General features: G+C 41.9%; 3 protein-coding genes across 4 annotated transcripts; 2 read left to right on the top strand and 1 right to left on the bottom strand.

The window, feature by feature from the left end:
• The first annotated feature begins 2,728 nt into the window (after positions 1-2,728).
• Positions 2,729-6,390, top strand: LOC115676008 (pantoate--beta-alanine ligase). Of its 2 annotated transcripts, none has more exons than XM_030598847.2 (4): positions 2,729-3,520; positions 4,366-4,479; positions 5,239-5,370; positions 6,023-6,390. In XM_030598847.2, the coding sequence occupies exons 1-4, from the start codon at positions 2,927-2,929 to the stop codon at positions 6,137-6,139; spliced, it is 957 nt and encodes a 318-aa protein (XP_030454707.1). In that variant the 5' UTR covers positions 2,729-2,926; the 3' UTR covers positions 6,140-6,390. The 2 variants fall into 2 exon arrangements, with proteins under 2 accessions (XP_030454707.1, XP_056171158.1); XM_056315183.1 differs by having other exon boundaries at positions 5,477-6,046.
• Positions 6,391-6,716: 326 nt separating this feature from the next.
• LOC115676011 (vesicle-associated membrane protein 722-like) lies at positions 6,717-9,357 on the bottom strand. Its single transcript, XM_030598850.2, has 5 exons — positions 9,068-9,357; positions 8,080-8,221; positions 7,871-7,991; positions 7,639-7,701; positions 6,717-7,046 (listed from the first exon to the last, which is right to left on the bottom strand). The coding sequence occupies exons 1-5, from the start codon at positions 9,255-9,257 to the stop codon at positions 6,900-6,902; spliced, it is 663 nt and encodes a 220-aa protein (XP_030454710.1). The 5' UTR covers positions 9,258-9,357; the 3' UTR covers positions 6,717-6,899.
• A 4,321-nt stretch (positions 9,358-13,678) lies between these two features.
• On the top strand, positions 13,679-15,716 carry LOC115676013 (uncharacterized protein At4g13200, chloroplastic). The gene is made up of 3 exons (XM_030598852.2): positions 13,679-14,012; positions 14,646-14,800; positions 15,411-15,716. The coding sequence occupies exons 1-3, from the start codon at positions 13,781-13,783 to the stop codon at positions 15,630-15,632; spliced, it is 609 nt and encodes a 202-aa protein (XP_030454712.1). The 5' UTR covers positions 13,679-13,780; the 3' UTR covers positions 15,633-15,716.
• Positions 15,717-17,399: the final 1,683 nt, after the last annotated feature.

Raw genomic sequence — 17,399 nt, 5'->3', positions numbered from 1 at the left:
CTCTTTTGAGTATTGCAACGATGCTCTGCCTTCAGAATCCTACTCATCTTATATTGCTCCTGTGAAGACAATCCAGATCCAAGCACTCTCTTCTCTTACCCCCACCAAATTTGTTCTTTCTTACCTGCATGTCCACTCTGGTGGGAAGACGAGGAAGATCTTCCATAGCTCTACCATTGTGTCGTGCTTACTCCTTTCCAAATCTTACCTTCTCTCTGGTTTTTTCTCGTCTTACGAACACACGTGCACGTAAGGCACAAACGAGGCTCGGAACTTCGGGAAAAAAATCAACTAGGATATTTCATTAATTATGTACTTTATGGGTCTGAGTTTACATGTGGCTTGTGCTTTCTCGACATAAAAAGATTGCGGGAAAATGACACAATTGGTCATTGAATTTTGATCTAATGTGTATTGTTGTTCGTGAACATTTAATTTGTTCGATGTGATATTTAAACTTTGGTCCAATGTTCAATATGGTGCCTTAAACTTTTAAACAATTTCATGTAGTCTAGAAACTACTTGGGATATTTATCGATAATTCAGGGGCAACACTGTACAAATTAAAAGTTTAGGGCTGATATTGCAAATTGGACCAAAGTTCTAGAACCATTTATGTCATTATCCCAAAGATTATAATACTATGTGAAAATATCGAATTCGATACTTGCATTTTGTTACTATGTTGTGCTGTGTAATGAGAAATCAAAAGAATATCATATTCATTAGTATACTATAACAGAATCGTGTTAATGCCCAAGCTGATTGCTTTATCGTTTTTTTGTTATATAATGATAATTGACTTGTTACATCACAAATTGACTAATTGAAATGTATGAAATAAGATAAAAGTAAAACATTCTCACACGGATATAATTCGTTACGCTCTAAAAGAATGAGTAAGTTCTCGACTTAAGTTTCACTGAAAATCACATACATTTGTGTACTTTAAGTGAAAGAAAGTATTCTTTTACTAATAGAGAACACCTCAGATACTTGAATTTATATATATTATGACTTTATTTTCTACGATAGTTCTCATATTTTCTACGGATTTGACATAAATTTTCTCATTTAGATGGAAAATACGTAATTACTTTTCGTACGTTAAAACGAACCAACCCTAATTAATCATCATTCATTACTCTGACACACAAGCGTTTTGCACATGGTTGGATATCCCATTCAGGGGGTGTTTGGTTCAGCTTTGGGAAGGGGCTTTGAGCCTCGAAAGCCCCTTCCCAAAATGCTGGGGTGCTTGGTTCAGCATTTGGCCCAGCATTTGGCCTAGCATTTGGCCAATGCTAGCATTCCAAATGCTACTGTTCATGCGTCACTGTTCATCTTCTTCGGCGAGGGAGGGCGACCGGCGCCTGGATCGCGCCAGCGAGGTCGCACGACCCAGGCGACGACCGCCGGAAATCGCGCGATCGCCCAGGCGCCGGCTGGCCTGGGTCGCGTCGCCTGGGTCGTGCGACCCCCGCCGAGGGTCGCCTGGCCTCGGGCGACAGCTGGCGGCGGCAGATTTGGCTCGCCAGGGGTCGCCCGACCTCGGTCGACGGCCGCCGGCGCCAGATCTATCTCGCCGGCGGCCGGCTCCGGCGATGGGTAGGTTAGTTTTTTTTTTAATAAATAAGATAATTCTCAAAGTACATTTGCAAAAAAAATTCACCAAACACTATATTTTGGCTAAAGTAGCTTTACAAAATATTTTTACCAAACACCATTTGTATTTCCCCAATGGGCTTTCACCCAAAGGTATTTGCATTCCCCCAAATAGCATTTTCAAAGTTGAACCAAACAGGCAATGTCTAACATTGTCCGAATTATTGATGGATGTAATGATCTAGAATAATTGAAATATTGATTGGGAGCACAAGCAAGAGTATAGAATAATAAAAATGATAGTGAAATGAATAGACAGAAAACCAATAGATAATAAACAAATACGACACTTAATAATAATAGTTTATAATATTACTTGATATGTCAATTTACAAAGACATGTCCGAATTGACTTTTGCTTCTTAATTTTTACTTAATTTAATTCTCGCAGCGCATTGACGTTTTCTTAAATTTGAAACTCCCGAAATTTTTAGGACTCCTTAAAATGTTACTCAATAGATCATCGTATAATTGTTCCGTAACTTTTTTATAATTTAAATAAAAATTTTAAATATACTTTTTATTTAAGTCGAAACAAAACAAGTTCAAACTAAGAAGGGAACACAAATAGTCCTTGAACTTTGGCCCAATGTGCAATGTGGTCTCTGAACTCTTAATTTGTTCAATATGACCTATGAACTTTAACTTAATATGCAATGTAGTCCCTAAACTTTAACACAATATTTAACATCGTCTCTGAACTTTTGATGCATGTTTAATTTAATCCCCGAACTATATGAAAATGTTCGATATAGTCCTTCCGTTAATTCAAGTTCAGGGATTATATCGAATATTTTCATAAAGTCCAATGACTAAATTGAACATGCACTAAAAATTCATGGATGACATTAAATAAGTTAAAATTTCAAGAATGACATTACACATTAAATTAAAGTTCATGAATCATATTAAACAAATTAAAAATTTAGGGCTACGTTGCATATTGAATCAAGAATTAAGGACCATTTGCATCGCTATCTCAGCCAAAGTTCGAATGTCGCCGTTTCTGACTTCAAACCCAGCCGCCGCATGCACAGCATCATCATCCTGGAATGCTCCACGATCCGAGATTTGCCCCCCTTTTTCCTCCATCTCCTTTCGCTTTTGCGACGCTCTTCTTCAATGATTCGACCACCGAACAGCAGCAGCTCGATCCATTGAAGCAGCCGCCACGTTTCTCCTTCGGCCTTAGCCAATTTCTGCACCTCCCTCCCTCCCTCCCTCCCTCCCTCGCCTAACCCTTCTTCCCGGCGGTCTTCCAATGGCGCCGTCTACCAAAGTACTACCGTTGGTCATCACGGACAAGGCCGAGATGAGGGAGTGGTCGAGGTCCGCGAGACGCCAGGGCAAGACCATCGGCCTCGTGCCCACCATGGGTTTCCTCCACGAGGGCCACCTGTCCCTCGTCCTGGAAGCCCGCCGCCGCGCCGACGTCGTCGTGGTTTCCGTCTACGTGAACCCCGGCCAGTTCGCTCCCTCCGAGGATCTTTCGACGTACCCATCTGATTTCGAGGGCGACCTGAGCAAGCTCAGGGCTGTTCCCGGCGGTGTGGACGTGGTCTTCCATCCCCACGATCTTTACGATTACGGTCAACGCGAGGTTGGCGGCGGGGTCGGTGGTGGTGGTGGTGATAGTGGTGGTAATGGGTCCGTGTCTTGTTTGGAGGAGAAGAGTTTGGGGCACGAGACGTGGGTGAGGGTGGATAGGTTGGAGAAGGGCATGTGTGGGAAGAGCAGGCCTGTGTTCTTTAGAGGGGTGGCCACTGTGGTCACCAAGCTGTTCAACATTGTGGAGCCTGATGTGGGTGTGTTCGGCAAGAAGGATTACCAGCAGTGGCGGATCATTCGGCGGTTGGTGAGTCTCTTCTATTCGATTCGAGCATTGTTAATTTGGGTGTGGCGGGAAAGAGGGGCTGCTTTTTAGAAAAGTACATTGTTTTTCCAATTTGTATGATAGACTTGCTTCTAGAATGTAGTCATTGTCAGTTCATGCCAGTTTCGAACTAGTCAGACGGTTTTTGGTGGTAACTATGACTCAATTAGCAGAGTGGTAGTATTATATTTAATTTGAAAATCTGATGGTGTTTTAGCCACAGGTGAAAGATTCTGTTCTATGCTCGTGTGAAGACTGGTCGCTAATGATTCGGATTGCTGTTGTTCTTTTGATGTTCTACTGCAACATATGAGATGCATTTACTTCATATTTCTGAACTGAGAGTTTGAGGCTGCCTGGCTATGAAACATATTTGTGAATTAGGATGTTTGCTCTGTTACAACTATGTTGAATAATTCGACATGAGGAGCTTTGACGATATTGTGCATTAGTCCGAAAATTTACTTTTCACGTTCTTGCTATTAGGTGGGCTAGAATGTTAGAAATGCTACGATTAATTGACATTGCCATCAGTTACTCTAACATTGTTTAAACTGATCGAGAATCAATTTGCCAATGATGTGTTTTGGCATCTGACTTCAGTGCTTATTATTTTATTTCACAAATCTTGCCTTAACGTGTAAGTTTACGATATGGGCTTGGTCATGTTCACTCAACTTGTTTTTCTGTTTCTGTTCTTGGTTGTGTAGTCTGTCTAGTTTATTCGCACTTGCATCTATGAAGGGCTTAATGGAAATTGCACTGTTGATGATTAACAGGATTGTAAGTATTTTTGCTAATCATTTCTTTCCTTGTGCCTGCCACAGGTTCGAGATCTTGACTTTTCCATACAAGTGATTGGTTCTGAGGTCGTGCGAGATCATGATGGCCTTGCACTGAGCTCACGCAATGTGCATCTCTCACCTGAAGAAAGGGAAAAGGTTCCTCAATGCTCTGTATCTCATTCATATAAGTAGAATTTGTAAATGCTCTTTATCTTGTGTCGCACAAGGAGATGGAGATTTTTTTACGTCGTTTTTTTAGTACACTTTCACTCACTTTTCTGACAAAAGTTTGTCAACTATTCTCGACTTTTATTAAGTTGTGTGAATGCTTTGTATGACATGTTACTTTTCAACTTAGTTTTAGACAGTATTTTCTCAAGCGAGAGAATTGTTGGAGGTGCAGTTAGGAGTGTGCAAAACGGACCGCCCAAACCAGGAACCGCTCGGACAGGACCGGACCGGCCGGTTTGGTCCGGTTCCCGGGAGTGTCGGTCCGGTTCCTGGTTCCTAAAAGTGGAACCGGTGTCCGGGCGTTCCGGTTCCCAGTTCCAAGGGGGAACTGGACCGGACCGAACAGGACCGACTATATATTTTTTTTTTTTCAAAAAATTGGTAAAATGTTAACTAAACCCTAAGTAAACTTCATCGACATAAATTCATTGACAAAAATTAGTAAAATGTGAGCTAAACCCTAAGTGAAGTTTGTTGATATAAATTCATTGACAAAAATTAGTAAAATGTGAACTAAACCCTAAGTGTTTGACCAAAAAAAAGAACTAAACCCTAAGTGACCGGTTCCTGGTTCTAGGACCAACTGGACCGGACCGGGAACCGATCACCCCTAGGTGCAGTTGCTGATGTGATAACTTTTAGTTCGGACCTTGTTTTTATTTTAACATCTGCAGTACCATGCAGGCATTGTCCATAAGCAGGTCATTGTCAAGGGCTAAATCTGCCACGGAAAAGGGTCAAGTTGACTGCCAAAATTTAAAGGACTCCGTCATCCAAGCAATACAGGAAGCTGGTGGGAAGATTGATTATGCTGAGGTGAGGTGCCAATTTCTTTAGCCAAATTATTTGTCTGTATGGTGGAATATCTCGGTCTGATGATGAGATAGAATTGATATTTGCTTCGTTTACACTATGGAATTAGGTCAAGATATAGTTGGTAGAATAGCCATGGTTTCAAAGGTGATAGAACATAGCACATGGAGACAAATGCCCTGCTTCTTTAATTCATTGACGAAGTTTCTAAATATAAGATGTTTCTGTGATTCGGTTGATGAGGACATGGTGTAGCACTAGTGGCAAATGACGAGTTTGAGAGTAATTGGTTGCATTCAACAAGCAAGGAGCTGGAGTTGCGTCTTTGCTTTCAACTCTATGGTACCAGTTGAGTTTGGGACCTGATATCTGCACAACCAAAGTATTTGACTATTTCCAATCCATTGAGGAAAAAAGAATGCACAAAGGCTCATTACTCTACAAGTTTAGTGCAATTCGTTCTAAAGAAAGGCTTCTGTTATTTTTCTAAATGAATGTTGCTTCCTAATAACTATTAAAACATTGAAAACTCGATATTGTAAGAACAGATGGTCAACCCTCATTAGATTTCCCTCTCTGGTGGTGGGTATCGTAACATGAATCCTACTGTCAGTACTCCAACGTATCTATTAATTTCATGGTTACGTATCTGCAGATTGTAGATCAAGAGAGTTTAGAGTCGGTCGAAGAAATCAGGAGCCCCGTTGTCTTCTGTGTCGCCACCTGGTTCGGGAAGGTCAGGCTGATCGACAACATAGAAATCGATGTCTGAAAGAACACCTTTGTGCTTGTCATCTTGTCATGAGGAAGAGTTTCTCTCTTTCTTGCCACTTCCGGGGGCGGCCGTAATGACTGGTCTCCATTGGTGGCATTTACACAATAATCGCTGTGTTAATGCATCATTTCATTTTTCCCCCGATTAGCAGAGTTACTCTGATTTTGACACAGTTCAGAGGCTGGTCACCTGGGGATTACAGGCCCTTAATTCATATAATGAAGCATATGTGGATCTGACATCGACAATCTGGTTCTCATTCTGGTTCTGGTTTTGGCTTCAGCTGTCGTATCGGTTGCTTTGGTAAAAATACCAACTTATGGCTCCGACATATTCATCGAATCAAAATGTCAAAACTCAAAACCAGGGAGGGATTCAATAATGTAGATATGTAGTCTAGAGAATTGCTGGTCCGATTATGATAGAGTTCGCAGAAACAGAAAAATATTTACCCCAAGCTCTTTTCCTTTGCTATGTACTTGCTCAATGATGAGGGAGGTTTTTATCAAGAAAAGTCCATATCGGAAACAGGTGAAAAGCATACCACCCTTATTAAACTGATGCGCACAAAAAATTCTACCAAAATAAGACTCCAATAGACATCTCAAGAACCAGAAAGTTAAAGCACACTTGAGACTCGCTAGAACAGACGTTCAGAGTACAAGACTATACACAGCGATTAAATACTGTCAAATAGAACGCGCGTCCATACTGTGTGAGACTTGGAAACTATATAATCTCTTCAAAGCACCAAAATTTATTTACAATTGTGGCTGCCACAAATAGATAAGACGATGATGAGAATCAAAGCGATCAAAATGCCGAATACGATCAGCTTGATCTTCATGTTCTGCAGCCACATCTTCCTTCTGATCTGAGTTCCCTGTTGCCTGAAATCTTGTGCCTGAAGAAGAGAGAGTGTAAGTGCAAATCCAACTCCAGCTTAAGAGAATGGGGAGCTCTCCAAAAGAAAAGCAACTGTTCCAACAAATTTTGAGCGGTAGGAGCTAAGGAGAATCACCAGAAAGGAACCCTTTTAAGGGACATCAATATCACCCTCGGCAAAATTATTGACTACTGCAAGTGCTTGATGAAAATACCAAATAAAAGCAACCATGCGTTTCACCCCCTGGCTTTTACTTAACGGGTTACTTAAACAATGCACTTGTTATGGAAGGAGAGGCATGGACATGCACAGGTGTTGACATCATGTATCTAACACAGTTTACACAGGCTATAAACCAAATACAATCCCTTAATCTAATCTTCTCTCTAAATCAGGATGCCATGTATTATCAATCCTTCAAGGTCAAGATCGGATATATTTTAACCTGTGCTGGTTTTTCTTCATCCATAAAACAAGAGGAGGTTCTGACCAATTGCGGAACTTAAGCAGAACACACAGGACGAGCATGATCATGATTAAAACAAAATGACATGAGATTTGCCCATTTAAACTTCCTAGAGAGTCATCAAGAGGACATGCATTTCCCTACCTGAGATCGGAGGTTCTCAGTTTTGTCGACCAGAAGCTCGATTTTCTCTCCACGATCAAGAACCTGCAAAGCAGGATAAAATCAGTAAGGAAGTTTATAACCCTTTAAAGTTTGTATGTTCAAGAATGAGATTGATGATATACATCATAAAATCCAAAACCCAACAGGAAGAAATCAACTTCGTGTTCAGATAATCAGTGAGCAATTGTAAACAGTTGCTAATTTGCCTTACTTTCTCGATATTTTCCATCATAACTCCTTTTACTTCTGAAACCTGGGCTTTCACTTTAGCAAGCTTGCTGATCTCCTCTGGATGATCCACACAGTACTGCATCTGCTCCTTCAATTTGGGCCTATGTCAAGTACAAAGTCTTAATCCTGAAGTATATTGCATAACTGCGGAACAAAATCAACCAGACTGGATTAAGAAAAAAATTTCACCCAAATTCCCTGTTTAGGCTTTTGGCAACTGCAGTTGCAGCTTTTCCACCGCCGTATCTCTTCGTAAAATCATCCTTGACTCGCTCAAGGAAAGCAATTGGAAGTTGCCGACCGACGGATTCAACAGCCACCACACAGTATGCTGGAAAAATTTACTCGTCAAGTTTAGCATGCTACCAGGGGTAACTAAAAGAGACCCAAATCCAAACATTTGAGCAGTAAGCACAAAAAGTTAGCGGTCCCTTGGTTAACCGATCGGGTTCCACAACATTGGTGTAATTTGCATCCTTTTAAGTTCACTTCTTTCAGTCAAGATATGCTTTGCTACCTCGCCAAATAGGCAAATAGTAAAGGAAATCATCCTGTCTTGGATCCTATTTTAACATGAGTATGACAGAAAGTGTTGGTTCCGGAGTTTGTTCAGGCACAACCGAGAAACCGAGCATTAGTAAGTTCAGTGTGTGCGCGCGCGCGCGCGCTCGCGTGCACGAGTATCATCTTCACCGGATCAGCCTGTGCTACCTACAGAACCATTGTTCCAATCAAGCTTGAGCAGAATTATCGCAATCGCGTAGGGCACCTGAAGGATTATCAAGCGAGCAACTGCAGAAATTGTCGGCGTGCTCAGTCAAAGCCATTCATCTGAAGTCAACGCAACCAGATAGACTTTTACCGAGCGGTATTTTCCGGCGAACTTTTCGTAGGAACACATCGGGAGACGCCGGATCTAATCATCATCGGCTTACCGAGTACTATCACAAATCGCGTAAGAATCGAAACAATACAGTCGAGACCGTCCCCGATCACACCATTTCCCCCGCGCACACGATCAACTCCCCCCCCCAAAACGAAGCGCGCAGAACAGATCGGACCAAATCAAGCGCGCACCAGCACAGATCAGAGCCGCGGAAGGCTTCGGAGAACCGCAGATCCACGGGGGACGGATCGAAGAGGGGGTGGGGTGGGGGGGGGGATGCGAGACACTTACTGAAGCCGTCGTCGACGAGGAAGTTGAAGGTGTGGCCGTCGCAGCTGTAGGTGAACTTGTTGTTGGTGGCGGGGAGCTTCTGGAGGCACTGGAAGGCGACGGTGGTGAAGTTGCCGGTGAACTCGGTGTACTCGGCCACTATCACCGTGCCCCGAGCCACGAAGCTGTAGATCAGCGACTGCTGCCCCATCCCGCACCGCGTCTCGCTCGCGCTCTCCTCTCCTCCCCCCACTCCTCCTCCTCCTCCTCTCCGCGGCTCCGCGGCGGCGACGGCGACGGCGGCGGCGGCGGCGACGACGGGGGTCTAGAGAGAGAGAGAGGGAGAGAGAGAGGGAGAGAGGACTTCGGTCGAAGTAAAGTAGCGTGTTGGAATTTCTCGTTGGGGAGGGATGGGGGGTTTGGTTAAGCTAACCCGGCGTCGCGTCGTAATTAACGTGAATGCCTCGCTGTCGCCCGATCATCTTTTCTCTTTTGTTTCTTTTTTTTTTTTTTTGGGGTCGGGAATATATATTCGGAATTTTTGAACGCCGTTTTAGCTTCGCTCTTTTTTCTTGTCGACAGGAGGGCGTTTTCATTTGGGCGATTGGTTTTTGATTGATTGAGAGGAGGAGGAGGAGGAGGAGGAGGAGGGGGAGGGTGAAAAAGGCCTCTTTTGTTTGTCTTGGACAAAGCTGGCTTTTTTTTTTTATTTTCCGGGTGAAATTTGAAAGACACGGAGCTCCGGGCTTCTGTTTTTTTTCCTCCTTCTCGTCTCTCGTTCGGAGCAGATGTTAGGTAATCGAAATTACGAATTGTTCGAGATTTAGCATATATATATTTATATATAAATGAAAAGCAAAGCGGGTGTAATTTCCATTTGGTTTCTATCCGCCGAAACGATTTTATGCGGCTCTGTTCTGAATAGATTGGATGTCATTTATCCGTCAAGAACGCCACATTTTGGCGCTTTAAAGGGATGATGGAAAATACAAAAATGCCTCGAAAACGGGCTTTTGGGCAATCACCTAATGAGCCACGTTCGAGATTTCGAGTAGAAATTACGAGGTTCGTACTTTAGTGTATGAAAGTCCACCATCCAAAAAAAAATAAAAAAAATAGAAATATTCTAATAATGATCAAGACATAGGTCGACCGATCTGATGAGATCTAGTTTCCATCCCTAGATTCTCTCTTCTATTGCGAAGGCAGTATTGGTTTAAGGTATTCGGTGAGGCGATATGTTCCACCAAGAAATAATTTAAATAATTATGATAAAAAATGCCCTTGATGGAGACTTAAGAAATTAATAAATACGAATTTTTTTTTTCCTTATTGTCTCCGTCATCCCGTATCGGTTTAGCCGATACGATGATGCAATTACGACAGTTTTTCCGAATTAAGAAAAGGAAAAAAAAAAAGAAGCTGGGGACGTAGAACGAAACTTGGGTCTTGTCTTTGGTGGAATCTGTTTGTATTTAGTAAATTTCGATGCCACTGTTTTTGTCTCGCGTCCTGATTTTTGCGCTCTTGGATCTTTGGGTTGATCGTGCCAATTGGCAACGCCGGCTTGCGATCGTCGCGTTTTTTCGATTAGAATAGGTCGCGCGGCCTAGATCTGAGCTCAAGGGCCTCCATTAATGGAGGCTATGCACCTAGCTGAGAGAGAGAGAGAGGGGGCTCAGGTGTCTAACGCTTCGGTTCGGATTTTCACCGAACTGTTAGGGTATATGCTCGAACCGAACCGAATCTCGAGCCGAACCGAATAAGTCGGATCGGATCAGTTTGGATTTCAGTTCATATGGGAAAACCGGATATTAGCGTTTTTCATGGCGATTTTGAGAGGGGTGATATAGAGCATTCGATTTTTGTTGAGAATTTCAGTTCGGTTGGTTAACCGAACTAAACCGAAATAACCTGAACCGAAAGAAAAGAACAATTATTTTTTACATTATCCAAACCGAAAACCGAAAGTTCCGATTTCGATTTGGTTTTTGACACCCCTACCTAAGGTTGAGCTAGCATGGGAGTCCGGCAATGGAAGTGGCAAGACGCGATAGGACAAGGATGGTGGTGATGGTCGGTGCGGCGATGAGCGGCCAGCTAGCAAGCGGCGTTGTGGCGATGAAGAGGAATAAGTTTTCTTTTAAATAGAAATATTAACTTTTGGTCGGGTTGGACACTCCGCATCATGCGCAGTTTGCTAAACCGGTATGCCCCGTTAGCCAAAAAACACGTGACATTGAACTCCAATTAATGGAAGGATCGCATTTAGTCCGATTTCACAAAACAATAAAAAGTTAAGAAACTACATTAAACACCGTGAAAAAGTTGAGGACTACTTACCTAATTATTTCTACGGAACAATGGACAATATAGTAATTTAAACTACGAATATAATCGTATTAATCAATCTCTCTTGTATAGATTCTAAATATAAATAATTTTCCTTACCTTGCAATAATTGAAATCTATTTCTATAATTTTTATTTCCTCTACAGAATTTCCATGTTTTTGAAGCTATTCATAATTGTTTCTACATAAATAGGAATCTATATTGCAGAACTTTCAATGTCGATTTTGACATGTTCCACACAAATCTCTGAACATAAGAAATTCAGAATTAGGAAATTGAAATTTTTTAATTAATCGACTCTTTCGTTTTTAATTATTAGCAAAGATGTACAAAGCATTTGCGCATATGCAAGAAAGAGGCATTGAAAAAATTAAGAAAAATCATCCAATTTAGCAATATTCGAATAAAATAAGCTGACATAAATACACGAGAAAAACTACACCTTGCAAAGAAACTGTACACATATACATGAAAAGAGATAATTGTGGCAAGATTTTATTAATTTTACGCATTTTGTCAATGGACACGATATTTGTAGAATAAGTAACTGAGATTATTTGAGGAAAAAATAATTGAAATCGCTTAAAAGTAGGAAGTTCTCTTTACTGCATCATTTGGTCCTTTCTGAAAATTGAGACGATGCGTATTTCATGCACACACTATGCATTTGCACGGTTATTTTTTTTCTGATGTGAATATCATGACGGATCAATAATAAAAGTAATAATATACTTCAATGGAATATTAAATTATTCAATATTATTTTCTTACCCCTATGTCAACATTTCTGTCCCGACCGACCAAATGGATGTCAACAATTTCGCTTCGATAATTTGAAAGCAAACATCTATTCAAAATCTAGAAGACTAAAATGAGAGAATGTGAAGGACAATCAAGAAATTTCAAGACGTATGATTATTAATAAAAAGTTGGTGGTTTGACTTTTTTTCTGTTACCTTTTTATTTAATGAAATCACATAAAAAAAGGAAGTTCTCTTTATTGGATCATTTGGTCATTTCTGAAAATTGGGACGATATGTATTTCATGCACATGCTATGCATCTGCACGGTTATTTTTATTCCGGCATGAATATCACGACGGATTAACAATAAAAGCGATAATATACTTCAATGGAGAACTAAAATATTCAACATTATTTTCTCACCCCTAATTCAACATTTCGCTACACCTTCGATAATTAAAAAGCAAACATTTATTCAAAATTTAGAAGACTTAAAATGAGAGAAACTGGATGACAATTAAGAATTTTCAAGACGTATAGTTATCAATAGTAAGTTGGTATTTGAACTGTTTGTTTCTGTCACCCTTTTATTTATTTTCATCGGCCAATTTTACTCTATTTTTTTGTCTTTAAATATAAATTGAATTAAATTATAATAATAAAAAAAGAGATAAATACATTGGAAGTCTTAAAACTTATCACAAAAGTGCATTTGAGTCCTACAAATTTCAAAAAATGCAATTAAATCCTAAAACTTGTTGCAAAATTGTAATTAAATATTAAAACTTGTTAAATTGGTTCAATCAAGTCATTTTGTTGATTGCCTTTTTGCTAGGGGTGAGCGCGGTCCAGGCGGACAGTTCCCGACATGGAATCAGGAACCGCCCACTAAGGACCGGTTCCGAAAAATTGGAATCGAGAACCACCCGTTGGTTCCATAGAACTGGTCCCACAAAGTTTCACGCAAATGGAGGTGACCGAGAATGAGAGAGGGAGGCAATATACAGCCAAAGGCGCGGCCGTGAGTTGACGGGAGTTGAGAGTCGAGCTTTAGATTAGGGATTTTATGGTTTTCATTTTTCTAAAAATGTTTTCTTTCTTTTTTAAGTTGAAATTTTTCTAAAAAATTATATAATACCGGTCCGGTCCGAATGGGCGGGTGGGCGGTTCCACGCCTAGAACCGGGAACCGGCTCGGTACTCACCGGTTCTAGTAAATTAGAACTGGGAACCGGATCGATCCTCACGGGAACCGCCAGTTCTGAGCCGATCCAGTCCGATTTCGGGCGGTCCAGGTGGTTCCCGGTTCCTTTGTACATCTTTACTTTTTGCATTTTTTAGGACTCGATTGCATTTTCATGATAAGTTTTATGACTTGATTGCATTTTTTGAAAATTTTAGAATTTAATTGCACTTTTATAATAAATTTTAGGACTTTCATTGTATTTCTTTTTCCAATTTTTTGGTTTGGCCAGAATAATGTCCGAGAAACCGAATAGAAGGAAGGTTTTTTCGGAAAAGAAAAATATCTGCAGTGTCTGTCGGCCTCTTTCCACGAGCGAGAAACGCGGAAGAACGCGAGAGAGAGTTTCTGCCGTTAGAGAGAGACCAGAGCGAGCGAGAGCGAACGAGCTACGGGATGATGTCCGCTCATTGCCCGAACCCCGCCGCCGCCGCCGCCGCCGCCGCCGCAATCTCTCCGAAACCCAGGTCCGAGTCGGGCAACCATGGCCGCTTCCCTCCTTCTTCGCCGTTTCCGTTCTCCCGAAGCTCCGTCCCTCCTCCGACGCACCTCGCGGGGAGCCTCGGTTCCCGGAGGACGAGCGTCCGACGTGGAAGCAGCAGCACCGGACCCCGCGGTCCTTCTTCAGGTGACTTGAATTTTCCTCTTGCGCGCATGGGTCGGTTTGGTTCCGCATCGAAAGCGCGGAGCTTGTTTCTCTCTCTCTCTCTGTCTCCCTCTGTCCCTCGCGAATCGGGTTCGATTCTTGCCGTTTGAAGTGAACAGAGGGGAGATTGTATGCCTGATTGAATCAATTGAAACGCAGGATGAATCTCAGGTGGATGTTTCCGGTTAGACGAAGCTAATTTCCTACGCTCTACGTGGGTGCAATTAGCTCTTGTTTAGCTGAGTATACAATCTTTTATCTCTCATTGTATCTTGCCCTGTTGTCAAATAAACGAGTTGAATCTTTGATAATTACATGATTAAGGGAAAAGACAATACTTCTTGTGGATTCCCCTGTTGTTAGTTTGCGTTCAAAGTAATCTTTCTATGGTTTATGCCTATTCTTCTCAAGACAGCCTTGTGTCCTTTTCAAAGTGCTATGCACACGTTCTCTAATAGTAAAAAAAGACTTGGATTCCAGAAAGGGGAAAGGGGGTTGTCGAAATCATTGTTATTGGGTCACCTGGGGTTTTGTTTCAATGGGGACGGCGGATTGTCCTTATCGTTATCGTGCACTTGTTGCATTGTTTGAAGCCCATTTGCTGAAATTGTACAGGTGGAAATGACAGCAGAACCGTGTTGGACGCTTTTTTCTTGGGGAAGGCTCTGGCTGAAGCGCTGAACGAGCGTATTGAGTCCACGGTTGGGGAGTTCTTGAGCACAATCGGGAGGTTGCAAGCTGAGCAACAGAAGCAAGTGCAAGAATTCCAGGTAATTTGCAATGATGTGCATGTTTTTACCAAATGAATCTTTCCTCGATGCAATTTGATTACGAAGCTCGTTGGTCTGAAGTCGTCAGCGAGGATTGTTCCCTCCAGAAAGAATCTAAATTGATGAAGAAAAAAGGTTCTATCTGGGTACATTTTTTCAAGAAGCTGAATCATCATCAAGAACGAGAAGGATGCAATTGGATTAAAACTACCACGATCCTGTTAGTGGGTTTACTCAATATCTTTTAGGACTTATTTGTAAGCGTCTGAACTGACACTGTGAACAAGAAATTGAAAAATTTCTCTGATAGTTCATAGCACAGTGAGTAAACAAGGGCTGGTAATTCCCTGATCGCATGAAGACCCAATTGTAATCACTCATTCTACTGGATTTTTGGAGATTGCTAGATCACGCTGTAAATGGTTTCAACTTCTCTTGTCATCTTTCAAGCTGGTCTTTACCACTTCAGCAGATATCCACAGATTAACCAGTTGAAAAAGCCTTGTAACAAATAGGGTAATGGCATCTTATCTTCTTACTGTAAGTGGTAAGAGTCAATTGCTTTGTTGTTTTGTATGAATAAACGACGCCCATATCAATTTTTCCACAGGAAGACGTGTTTGAAAGAGCCAAAAGGGCCAAGGAAAAAGCAGCCCGTGAAGCAATGGGAGCTCAGGGGCTAATTCCAACATCTGCTGCAGCAAATGCCGGGAACGGCGGTGTCGTTTCACCCACCTCATCCTTGACTACTGGTACGGTTTCACCTTCGGTTGACTCGAATGCGGATTCTGATAGCAATGACCCTGTTGTAGGCGTATCAAATGATGGATGACGATTCTGCTTTATGTAGAAGCATGTATTGCACTCTATGCTTGGTAGGTCTGATAATAAAATGGATCATATCTCCTTCTCTTCACACCAGTATACCTCCTGCATTTTGTTTGTTGAGCTGAGCTAATCGAGCATCTTATTTACTAAATAGTGATTGGATGCTGGATTCCTATTGCAACAGCTCTTTTTCAGCGGTTGCGACAGATAGAGTCATGTGTCGCTGCCAACACAGTTTCATTCGTCGAACACCTGCCTGCTTCGTATATCACATTCATGACATGGTGTGGATGATTGCTCTTTAGATTCATGAACCGAATCAATGTGATTTAGTTATGTCTCTTGCCATGAACACCAAGGAGAACGAAACTCGAAGTGCACCTGGTCGACTGTTTTGCAAATATGCTAAATAACACTTGCCATTCGCATGTCGCTTTTCTCCGCCCCTCTTTTTTTTGGTCGAACGCTTTTCTCCCCTTTCAGTGGTCGAAGAATGTCACTCTCTCATGCAGATTCAAAATGCATATTTAAGTGCAATACTTACAAGTTTCAAAGTCCATTTCGAACGACAGTGGATTGAACCAATTGCAGGTGAAAAGTACATATCCCCATAACATAATTGCAGGTGCTGCCGCATCGGATTCTGATTCATGGTTAAGAAGGAGGCTACGCATCCTCGATTAACGTAGAACCCATTTGTAGCTGAAATTTCGCTTGTGGGTTTCGGATCATTGACATGCATGTCGGCACTATTAGAAGTGATTTCAAGTCATCACTTCGAGTTCGGGGACCTTGTTTCTTCACGTCGTGGGGTCATGACTTTAGAACCACAATACAATAATGGGCATATTTCACGATGTTTGATTGAAGTTCGAAAACATATCCCGTGATTAATGCATTTTAGAAATCGATTCACACATATCACCCGCCGGCCGTTCGGGGAGCTGGCCCTTCAGGAAAGAAGAACGATCGGCGTCCACGTTATTGATTTTGTCTGAAATGACTAAATTGGTAAATTATCAAAAAATTTAGGATTTAATTGGCCAAATTGATAAGTTTAGAACTGAATTGGTTACCATACAATAGGCTTTCAACTTTTTAGAAAATTTTCCCCACCTCATACGTATCATCAAGGCTAAAATTTTATCTATCATCAGGAATTATATTCTTAGGAGCAATTGTTATCATGCTAATTAATGTAAAAGTTAGTGTATGATGAATAATTTTTAACATAATAAATAATTATGCATTACCAGGATAACCTAATTACTATCGCATCGATTGCTTTTCAAAGGTTAGTCATCGACGGTGGGGGCATGCGCTGAAGCTCCAAAGATCAATGCACGGAGCAGAAGATGGCGTCCGAGAGGAATCAATTACAGCTGGAAATTAATCCACCAGAAAATACTTCAGTAAAAAAGGAAAAAAAATTTGCAATATTATAATAAATTGGCCAAAATTTAGGCGCACGCTTTCCCAAAAGCTGCGTTCCAGTCCAGCTCGAACGCACGAAAAAACAACCCATTGACCTTGACCTCGCCGCGCCACGTCACGCCACGTCGGGCACGTGACCCTTCGCTGCCCCCGCTCCACGTCAGCACGCCCATGGGTCTAGTTCCCGAGGCAGGTTCCCGGTCCTGGTCCTTCAGGTTTTACATGATGTTAGGGTAGGGTAGGGTAGGGTAGGGTAGGGTGGGGCCCTCCCCTGTCTGGGCGGGCGGAGAAGAGCAGCGCCTCGGATCGATCTCCTCGACGTGCTCGACCACGTCGA

Source organism: Syzygium oleosum, unplaced genomic scaffold (assembly GCF_021117445.2).
Source record: "Syzygium oleosum isolate NSW1041296 unplaced genomic scaffold, Sole_v2.1 Sole_v2.01, whole genome shotgun sequence".
In the NCBI taxonomy this organism is placed as follows: Eukaryota; Viridiplantae; Streptophyta; class Magnoliopsida; order Myrtales; family Myrtaceae; genus Syzygium; species Syzygium oleosum.
Note: the sequence above shows the minus strand (reverse complement) of the source record. Positions and strands in the feature narration are given on the sequence as shown.

Coding starts and splice junctions, on each gene's coding strand:
- LOC115676013 (XM_030598852.2), top strand. CDS start 13,781: ATGATGTCCGCTCATTGCCCGAACCCCGCCGCCGCCGCCGCCGCCGCC. Junction 14,013..14,645: donor ACCCCGCGGTCCTTCTTCAG/GTGACTTGAATT, acceptor GAAATTGTACAG/GTGGAAATGACAGCAGAACC. Junction 14,801..15,410: donor AGCAAGTGCAAGAATTCCAG/GTAATTTGCAAT, acceptor ATTTTTCCACAG/GAAGACGTGTTTGAAAGAGC.
- LOC115676011 (XM_030598850.2), bottom strand. CDS start 9,257: ATGGGGCAGCAGTCGCTGATCTACAGCTTCGTGGCTCGGGGCACGGTG. Junction 8,222..9,067: donor CCTCGTCGACGACGGCTTCA/GTAAGTGTCTCG, acceptor AAATTTTTCCAG/CATACTGTGTGGTGGCTGTT. Junction 7,992..8,079: donor AGCCTAAACAGGGAATTTGG/GTGAAATTTTTT, acceptor TACTTGACATAG/GCCCAAATTGAAGGAGCAGA.
- LOC115676008 (XM_030598847.2), top strand. CDS start 2,927: ATGGCGCCGTCTACCAAAGTACTACCGTTGGTCATCACGGACAAGGCC. Junction 4,480..5,238: donor CACCTGAAGAAAGGGAAAAG/GTTCCTCAATGC, acceptor AGTACCATGCAG/GCATTGTCCATAAGCAGGTC. Junction 5,371..6,022: donor GGAAGATTGATTATGCTGAG/GTGAGGTGCCAA, acceptor ACGTATCTGCAG/ATTGTAGATCAAGAGAGTTT.